Genomic DNA, 10,523 nt, shown 5'->3' on the forward strand with positions numbered 1-10,523 from the left:
TTATAAAAAAAATGTTTTTGAACAAAATCAATGAAAAATGTAATTAATTTCTTTTATTTTGTCTGTTTCGTCAACTTTAATCAAATTCTTCGTTATAATTTTTGTTGATAACTTGTTTTTATTTCTCTGTTTCATCAACGTCAACTTTTTTCCTTCGTTCATAGCTTTGGTTATGGAGTGTGTACTATAAATAAATTTTTCAAAAATTTTTCATAATTTAGAAATTTTTTTTGACACAATTTCCATCAAAATTGCCCGGTTTTAAACCAAAATGCAATCACAAAGTGAGCTAATTAGTAATTAGCGTTGTGGCCATACCCGTTGATTAAAAATTAGTCGCATTTCAGCCACCAACCTTTGACATTCAAAAACACCCAAAAAATTTCAGTTTTTTCATGATTTAACATACCCTTCCGCTGCTGTCGACCGCATTCAAATCACAGTCGGCGATGCCGACCAGCGCGGCCCTCCTCAACAGGTCCCTCAGGAGATGGTCGTCGGCGTCGCGGGCCGCCCTCAGAAGGGCCTGACCTTCTGGAGAGGCGGCCGCGTGTGGCGACGCGCTGGCCGTGGGAGACAGTGTGCCGCGGACGTATCTTCCTGTGGGATGAACTCTGTTCCGGACGCCCGGGGACGCGGTGACTGGGACGTCGCGACGTGGGACGACGGCGTCTGTGGGATAAACTCCGACGCTGCTTTCTGAGCGATGTGCATCTGAACGCTTACTGAAAGGAGCGCGAGTTCGTAACCAGCCGTCTCCCGCCACCGAGGCGACGGCGACGCCTCCGGTGATGGGGGCGACATCTGTGGGGGGGAGGGCGAAGCGGACGCGGCGAGCCTGTAAAGCAATTCACATAAGATTTATTAATACAGAGTGATTTAAAAAAAAAAAACGGTTTATTTCGAAAATTACATTACAAAATATGAAAATTTTGTTCAGTTCTGTGAACAGAATCGTTTTTAGTTTTTTCAAAATCAGATGCTTGTAGCTATTTCTAGCTATTTGTTATTAATAGGTATATCAACAAAATTGTAAGTTTTCTATGCATATCTAATGTTTTTTTATTAAAATAAGCCAAATAAAAAATGCATATTTCGCATATTTTGGTGCATATTTTAAGAAATATTGCATATTTGTGCATATTTTCTTCAAATTAAAAATTTCAGTTCAAGTTAAAAATTGAACAGTTGATGAAAAATGATCCGATTACAAAATATTTTAAAAAGAAAACCGGAAATTCGTAAGCCAAACTCAAAAAATTAGTACCCAGCTGAGTGTTTCCTTTTTAAATTGTATTGAACCAAGCGGTTTTTTTGTTTCCAAAAACTAATAATTAATATAAATTATAGTAATATAAAAAATGATCTTATTTTAAGAACAAAACTTTGTTTTGTTTTTGAGTTATTCGATTTTTACTGTCTAAATTGCGATATATGTAAAAAAATAATTTAATTCAAAGTAGATAGTTGTAATCCCTCAGATCATAACCTTCATGAAAAAAATGTTTTTTTTGGTGGGTTGCCATTTAAAAAAATTATATTTTTGTATGTAAAACTCAAAAACAAAATAACAAAAATTTCGAAAAATTTTATTTTTGATAAAACATCACATTTTTATAGAACTTTATAATTCATCAATTAGTTTTTTCAAAAAATAAATACGTTTGCATTTTATTGTTCAAAATTTTGCATATTTGGCTTATATTGGAGTATATTTCTTAATATTTTGTGCATATTTTTGTGAAAATACGTGCATATACAGGCTGTATCAAGAAAAACGCCCCAAGCTATAACTCCATTATTTTTAAAAGTTATGACAATACTTCTTAGAACAAAGTTGAACATTTTTTGTCATCTATCGTTTAGGATAGATGCTAAATTAATGCTGTTTTCTTTATTTTTTTTTAATGGAACACCCTGTATATTTTACCACTTTTAGATTCTTTGTTTAATTGTCTTTTAACAAGTTTTAGTACCATATGCCTAAAACTAACCGTTCGTGAGATATTCACCAAATAATGTATTTATTAAAGTAGGCAGTGGAAAACAGTAATATCAAGTAATGTTGACAAATATTATTCCTTTGCATTTTCTCCAACTATTTTTATTGCTTTCAAAATACTCTTGAATCATGTCTGTTAACACATTATCACCAGAACACCAAAAAGTATAAAAATAATAAGAGAAAATGCAAAGTAATAATATTTGTCAACATTACTTAATATTATTGTTTTCCACTGCCTACTTTAATCAATTTTTAATTGACTCATATTTCACGAACGGTTGGTTTTAGACACATGGTACTAAAACTTGTTAAAAGACAATTAAACAAAGAATCCAAAAGTGGTAAAATATACAGGGTGTTCCATTAAAAAATATAAAGTTGATGTCATTTCCGGTGAAACAAAAAACAGCATTAATTTAGCATCTATCCCAAACAATAGATGACAAAAAATGTTCAACTTTGTTCTAAGAAGTATTGTCATAACTTTAAAAATAATGGAGTTATGGTTTGGGGCGTTTTTCATAATTCAGCCTGTATGAAAATTTTGTTCAGTTCCGTGAACAGAATCGTTTTTAGTTTTTTTTTATAGAAAACAGTTATATCTCAAAACATATGAGTCCGGTTAATTTTACATCTAATACTAATTTGTTATAAGAATCGAAAATTTTTGATTTTTTGGTTAAAATCAGATGCTTCTAGCCTTATTATTATTAACTTTATTGCTCAATATTTTAAGAATTATGCCTCTTAGAGTATTTTAACTTGTTGCATCGTGTTCACCGAGTAATTTTACGTCTAGAAAACCATATTTCAACCGTTTTTACGATTTTTAGTAAATTGACTATTTTTACGATTTTATTACTGCTCACCTTCAAAAATTCAAAATTTTGAACAAAAAAACTTGACCCAAAGGCGTTTTCTGCACTTATTTGAGTCTTTAAGACTTCTAGAAATGTAAAAAACATTAAATGGATCAATTTTAAAGTTGAATTTTTTTTTAATTTTTGATTTTTGTCGAGATTTTGGTCGATTTTTATTGATTAGGTATGCTTCTAACCTTATTCTTAACATTATTACTCAATATCACAAAAAAAACTATTCATCGTAGAGCAAGAAAGCAAACCTGAGTTGTATTTTTGTAAATCCACGTAAATATAATTAAAAATGTTTCTGTAAACAACTTATGTATTTTAAATCATGTAAACACAGTCTGATGCCAACGACTGAAGTGTGGCATCAATGCAATTTATTTTAATTAATTAATTTATAATCCCAAACAAACATTCGATTGTTTAAACCAGATTGTGGGAATGGTAATTCGAACGATGACATAAAAAATTTACAACAAATATCCCTAATTAATTGACAAAATACCAATTTTCGTGCAAGGACATTTTCATCTAATCTATTTAACTATTTTATTACAACATAAACAAGTGATATATGTAAACAAATCACATGATATTATTGATATTTGTTTATGTTTTTCTTTCTTTAACAATTCCTTCCTCTTCCTCATCCCTTATCCACGTGTCACATAAATTACAACCTAACAAACTAATCATGAGACAAAATTGGCTCCTAGAACAAGAAAAATCTCTTTCTTTTACATAATCTCTACAACTCGTCAGCTTCGAAGATTAGTTCTTGTGTAATTATTTTCAGCACGTGGCTTGGCATGTAACAAGATTTATTTTTCTTTAACTCACTCACGAAAAGTTAGTGATCTACAACTTAACAGCTGAGTAGGGTAAGTCCGGGAGAGATAGATCACATTTTGAAAAACCTTAATTATGATTAAGAGTAGTAACTATTTAATACTCTATGAAATATGAAATTTTCATCATTTTTTCGTTCAAATTTTGGTCCAAAATGCAAAATTCCAACTTTTAAAAATTAAAATTTTTGTTTTGGTAATTACAGAAAAAGATAGAGAAAACAACCGGTAAAAAATTTGAAATTTTGAAGGTAGAAATTTAAAAAATTTGAAATTTTGAGGCTTAGAAAGCTAAACATTTTTCAGCCTCTTTTCTGAACATTTATCTACATAGTGCTTATGCATCTAGAAAATTATATTTTAAGTGTTTTTACGATTACGATTTTACTACCGCTTAACTTCAAAAACTCAAAAAATTCATTTTTTTTTTAACTTGACCCAATGGCGTTTTATGCACTTATTTGACTTTTTAAGACCTCTAAAAATGTAAAAAACGTGAATAGATCAATTTTAAAGTTAAAATTTTTTTTGGTTTTTGTCGAGATTTTGGTCGATTTTTGGCATCCGGAGCGGTCTATTGGCCATAACTCCGGACTTATTAGAGATAWCCTCTTATATTTGGTACCGTTGGATAGAAAATTGAATTTTCTATCATATATTAAAAATTTCAGTGCTCTACGATGAATAGTTATCGAGAAAATTTCTGATAAAGTCAAAAATATCGAGAATTTAAATCCGACTATAACTTCAAAACTACTACGAATTTTGCAGTTTAATTGACGCCAATCGATTCTCCGGAACATTTTACATATGTCTACGTCAAAATATTAAATCATTGAGCTACAGTTTTGCCGCAATTTACAAACTAAAAAAAGTAAAAATTGTTGATTTAAAAAAATTGAAAAAGTCGAGATGCTAAAGTTAAAAATTTATAACAGAAAAGTAAAGAACGAAAAAAATAAAGAAATTTCAGGATGTCTGTTTTTCTCTGCGTTAAAATTTCAAAAATCTTAAAATAAAAGCTTTGAAGCAAAAGTTGGGATTTTAATAATTCCAAAATACCGACTATTTTATACGTTCGAATTTAGTTAAAATTCGGGTTTCAACATGTTTTTTGAAGCACAAAAAACTTGTCTATTATTTAGACTTTTGAAATTTTAACGTTCACAACACGTAATTCCTCTTTTGAAACTAACTATTGTAAGAGCATAGGTTTTTAATTGTCTAATAATTTTTTTTTTAATCAAAACCACATTTTGAAAAACCTGTAAAATCAAGATCTTTATTTAAATTCAAACTACAGTGTTTTTGCAAAAAGCCTGAATTTTAGAACAACTTATAAAAATAACAAAATAAAAAACACATTTTGTTAAATCCAAAAAGTTAATACATTCTCCCGGTTTTTCTGTTATTTATTTATGTATTTTTGCACTTTTCTAGTCGAATTATAAGTTTTTATTTTTCCTTCAAATAATTAGTCAAAATTCGAGATTTTCGTGATTTCTCAAATTCAAATAATGATTGTTCAGTCAAGTATTTGAAATTGTAGCTGAAAATGTTTGATTCGTTTCATGAAACGTTTCAGACTGAAAGCTCTAATTAAACTTAATTAGAAAAAAAGAACTTTTTACTTTTGTCGATTCTCAGTTTATCTCACATTTTTTTGTGTTTTCATCAAATTCCAAGTCAGTTCAAAAATTAAAAATTCAATAAAAATTTTCAGTTTCTTTCCTATAAGTGATTATAAAACAAAAAATTGAGAAACTTAAACAATGAGCTTTTCATTTTTTTTAAATTGCTTCTCAAATTCTTAGAGCTGATTCACATCTTTTTAATCTCTTCATTTTATTTTTCATGAGGTTTTAATATCTTTTGTAGCTGAAACTTTCAAATAAAAAAATTAAGTAAGAATTTCGAGAAAATTAGAAAATCTCAAGTCTCCCCAAAATAATTCTCATTGTTTGTTGTTTTCACTGAAAATTTTGTTTTTTTCGTTTCCTCTTTTTGTGTTATTTCTAAGATTCTTGTATTCTTTTGCAATTTCTAGTAGAAATTCTAGTTTTCAATTTTTCCATCAAATAATTAGTCAAAATTGTGATTTTTCAAATTCAAATAATGATTTTTAAGTTTAAGTAAACTGAAAATCCTTAATTTGTTTCAATTTCATGAAACATTTCAGATGAAAGCTCTAATTAAACTTATTTAGAAAAAAAGAGCTTTTCAAATATTCCTTAAGCTTTTTACTTTTGTTGATTCTCAAGTTTTCAGAGCTTTTCTCACATTTTTTAATTTTTCCAAACATTTCTTCGTTTAGTGTTTTCATCAAATTTTCAGTCAAATTTAAACTGAAATCTTCAGTTTATTTTCATATGTGGTTATAACATAAAAATTCAGAAACTCATTCAGAAATCGAGCTTTTTAATTATTTAAATTCAAACTACAGTGTTTTTCCAAAAAGCATGACAATTTATAAAAATAACAAAATAAAAAACACCTTTTTTTAAATCCAAAAAGTTAATACATTCTCCCAGTTTTACCCTATTTCCTCACTTACCGTCCTGCAACTTTTTCCATCATTGCAATTCCGGGCATCTTTTTTCTTACTCGTGACACTTTCATGGTGTCTTGTGACTCTCAAAGGTCCTGTGCTTGCAGTTTTGGCCCCTATTGCACCATAGCGCAATGAGGGAAGTTCAGCAACTCTTCGCGTAATCGGCCGAACCGATTGCTGAACTCCTGACTGAAAAATAAGCTCCGTGAAAAGTCCTGATTTTCAGGTGTAGATAGACAATCAATGTTAAGCACGAAATAGTGAGTTTAGACCGCAGTAACTCGCGCCTGGTACACGCCAACAATCGCTACTTCCTTTCCAACTTACATATTGTGGAAATTAACACAACACGAGCTGAAAGTCGACACAATTTTGTAATCGATTCGGAAAATTTTGTTGTTGTCAGACTTGCATGACATCTCAAGACTGAGCTTTTCAAATTCAATTATGTTTAAATGATTGTGTCATTTATTCGTGACTGCTGGAAGCACATGCAAGGGTGGCACTTTTTAGGTGATTGTCACTGAAATCTACGACGAGAAAAGTGGATTTATTACAGTTATTTTCACAGATACAAGTTTCATTTTTTTACTAGATTGAGAGCTCGAAACAAATTTAATTAAACGAAGGGTAATTAAATTTTGTAATGAATAGAACCACTTTTTAATTAATTTAGGCGAAGAATAGAAAACGACACAAACACGTTGATAATTAAACTTTCTCAAAGAAAAATAATTGCTCTTTTTTCCATGAACAAAGACATTTTTATTTAATTTTCTTCCAGTTATGTTTTTGAAAGTTTGATTTTGTGAAATAATGAAAAAAAAAATGAAAATTCTTTTTATTGATTTTTTCTAGTTTTTCTTCTAATTGTCTATTTTTTTATTTTTAAATCTCCAGATTTTGCGGTCAAAGTTTCAAATGTTTCATTTATTTAGTTTCACAAAAAAAATCACATTGTAAATTTTCTTTAAACTTATTTTGAAATCTTGAATGTTGCGATAGGTGATTAGAACGTCGAAATTCACGACTTAAAATCGACCTTTCTTATAATATCTCAAGCTTTTTATTTTCGAAAAATCCTTGATTTAATTTTTTTGGTCTTTTAGCTTTTGTCGAGATTTGTTGGAATTTTCAAATTAAAAAATTACTATTAATTTCGAGAAAATAAAAACCTCAAGTCTCCTAAAAACCCAATTTGGACAATTTTTTTATTTTTATTTTTATCGTTTCCTTTTTTTCTGTTATTTATATATGTATTTTTTGCAATTTCTAGTCGAATTATAAGTTTTTCTTTTTCCATCAAATAATTAATCAAAATTCGAGATTTTCGTAATTTTTCAAATTCGAATAATGATTTTTCAGTTCAAGTATTCAAAATTTTAACTGAAAATCTTTGATATGTTTCAATTTCGTGATTAATAGCTTTAACTTAACTTATGTAAAAAGAGCTATTTAAATTTCTTCTCAAGCTTTTTATTTTTGTCGATTCTCAAGTTTTCAGAGCTTATCTCACATTTTTTATGTTTTCATCAAATTCCCAGTCAGTTCAAAAATTTAAAATTTAAACTACAAATATTGAGTTTATTTCGAATAGATTATAAAACAAAAAAATGAAAAACTTAAAAAACTCAAAAAATTGCTCCTCAAATTCTTAGAGCTGATTCTTACTTGTTAATCTCATCATTTTATTTTTCAGGAGGTCTTAATATCTTTTGTAAAAATTTAGGCTGAAATTTTCAAATAAAAAAATTAAGTAAAAATTTCGTAATTTCAAGTTTTCCCAAAATAATTCTCATATTGTTTGTTGTTTTCACTGAAAATTTTGTTTTTTTTTTGTTTCCTCTTTTTGTGCTATTTACCCACATTATTAAGATTTTTGTATTTTCTTGCAATTTCTAGTCGAACTATAAGTTTTTCATTTTTCCTTCAAATAATTATTTCACTTAAAATAATTAGCCAAAATTGGAGATTTACGATTTTTATAAAATTTTTCAAAATTGTGATTTCTCAAATTCAAATAATGATTTTTAAGTTTAAGTAAACTGAAAATCCTTAATTTGTTTCAATTTCATGAAACATTTTAGATGAAAGCTCTAATTAAACTTATTTAGAAAAAAAGAGCTTTTCAAATATTCCTTCTTATCTTTTTACTTTTGTCGATTCTCAAGTTTTCAGAGCATTTCTCACATTTTTTAATTTTTTCAAATATTTCTTTTTTCAGTGTTTTCATCAAATTTCCAGTCAGAACAAAAATTTAAAATTTAAACTGAAATCTTCAGTTTATTTCCATATGTGGTTATAACATAAAAATTCAAAATCAAACATAAATTTTCAAAATCGCTCCGCAAATTCTTAGAGCTTATTCACATTTTTAATCTTATCCGTTTATTTTTCTCGAGGTTTTAATATGTTTTGTAAAGATTTTAATTGAAATTTCCAAATAGTTTTAATTAAACTTATTTAAAAATGAGTTTACTACATTGCTATTCAAGGATTTTTCTTTTTCAAATCTTAGTCTCAAGTTATTAGATTTTTTTCAATTATTTTAAAATTTGTTTCGCTTTTTCGGTCTCCTTAACTCAAGATAAATGTGTGAATCATTTGTTTATATAACAAACTGCATTTCGTATGTTTTTAAATTGTCTTAAAAACAAAAAAAAGCAGTTATATGAAAAATACTCACTTCGTGTTACATTTAATCGAATTCAGTTCCGATTTAATCGCCAAATAAAAGCGAATCAACTCTTGTTCTCCTCAATCTACAATAGCAAACAATCGTTCGACTTTGATGGATTAACTCACCGAAATCTTTTGTGTTTTGTAAATTACATTCTACAACACCAATTCTCAAATTTTTACTCATTTAGTGCTTTAATCAAATAAAAAATTCCATTCGTGCATACTTGACAGCGAGGGTGAATGTGTGTGGAAAAAAAAAAACAGAAATTGTAGTATTTTAGTCGCAAATCTACCACTAAATCTTTAATAACTTAATAAAAAGTTGCGTTATGGGCTTGAATAAATTTTTCCCAGCTATTAATAGAAAATAAGGTAATTTTGTTGCAGTTGATTTATTTTATTTCCCCGAACACGACCTAAATAAAATTTTTAATTAACTTTCACACATCTGAGTTTAATTCTAATTACTTAACATTGCCCTTGATTAGCCGATATCAGTGACATATATTTGTTAATTAGGTGTGTGCGTGTGGACATCACTTTTGTAATGAATATTCAGCACTTGACTCTTTGAAGTGCTGTCACTGAAAATGAAATAGGAAATTGGACACGTCCGAAATGGCCTTAAGGCCAATGTTTATTAATAAAGGTCGGCTAATTATAGCAATGCATTCAAATTTGAATTTTAATTTTGAACCGGGAAAATCTTAGCCGGGATTTATTTACATTTAGGATGTGGTATTGAAAGCAAAATTATAAATAAAGTTTTTGGAATAATAAATTCGAAAGCACTGATAAATGTGATGAGTCAGGAAGTTTTAAGTATACAGGATGTGTCAGAAGTCGCGCCCCAGAGAAACATTTCAAGTAAGATAAGATTTAAAAATTGTATCTGTTAAAAATTTGACATATTTTATGATTTCAAGAATTTAGTAAGTCTATGTAAAAAATGCTCTTAATATAAAAAAATTATTCAGAGTCAATTTTACAATATTTTGCCTAGTTTTGCAAAACCTTTTTAATATATTTAGTTTCTTGATTAAAAAATGTTTAAAACTTATCGAGATAAGGGAAAATTAGGCATTTTAGACCTAATTTCGCAATCTTCTGCTTTTTTTTAGAAAAATCTAGAATTTATTAAGTTTCTAAGTAAAACTCTTTAAACTCATCAAAATAATAAAAATAGTGAATTTCAGAAGTAATTTTGGAATTCCCTACTTAGTTTTGATAAAATTTCACGAATTTTTGGAGTTTTATGAAAAAAGCGCATTTCAGACTTATTTTTACAATTTCTTGCCCCATTATTTTGGGAAAATTTTTCAGAAATTTAGAAAATAGACAAAAATAAGACATTTTAGATTTTATTTTGTTATTTTTATCTTGTTTTAACGATACTTCCCAAATTTTATAGTTTTTTGGTGGTAAAAGAAAACGCCACTAAATTTACAACAAACTGATTTTGGAGTCAATTTTGCAATTTTTTGCTCCGTTTTAGCAAAATATATTTTGCTTTTTGATAAAAAATCCTTTAAATTTATCAACATAACCTGACGTGACCTAAGCAAAAA

At 28.2% G+C, this 10,523-nt stretch overlaps 1 protein-coding gene across 1 annotated transcript in view; it reads right to left on the bottom strand.

Moving 5' to 3' along the window:
- The window catches only part of LOC123014562 (ankyrin repeat domain-containing protein 33B-like), a 51,742-nt gene that overhangs the window by 38,178 nt on the left and 3,041 nt on the right, over positions 1–10,523 (bottom strand). Inside the window, exons 2-3 of the mRNA XM_044413738.1 lie at positions 6,277–6,462; positions 410–838 (exon numbers count right to left, since the gene is read on the bottom strand). Of these exons, the coding sequence (XP_044269673.1) occupies positions 410–838; positions 6,277–6,462 (615 nt within the window). The remainder of the gene's footprint in view (positions 1–409; positions 839–6,276; positions 6,463–10,523) is intronic.

Source organism: Tribolium madens, unplaced genomic scaffold (assembly GCF_015345945.1).
Source record: "Tribolium madens isolate multiple individuals breed KSU strain unplaced genomic scaffold, Tmad_KSU_1.1 Scaffold_97;HRSCAF=244;Tcas5.2_LG3a, whole genome shotgun sequence".
In the NCBI taxonomy this organism is placed as follows: Eukaryota; Metazoa; Arthropoda; class Insecta; order Coleoptera; family Tenebrionidae; genus Tribolium; species Tribolium madens.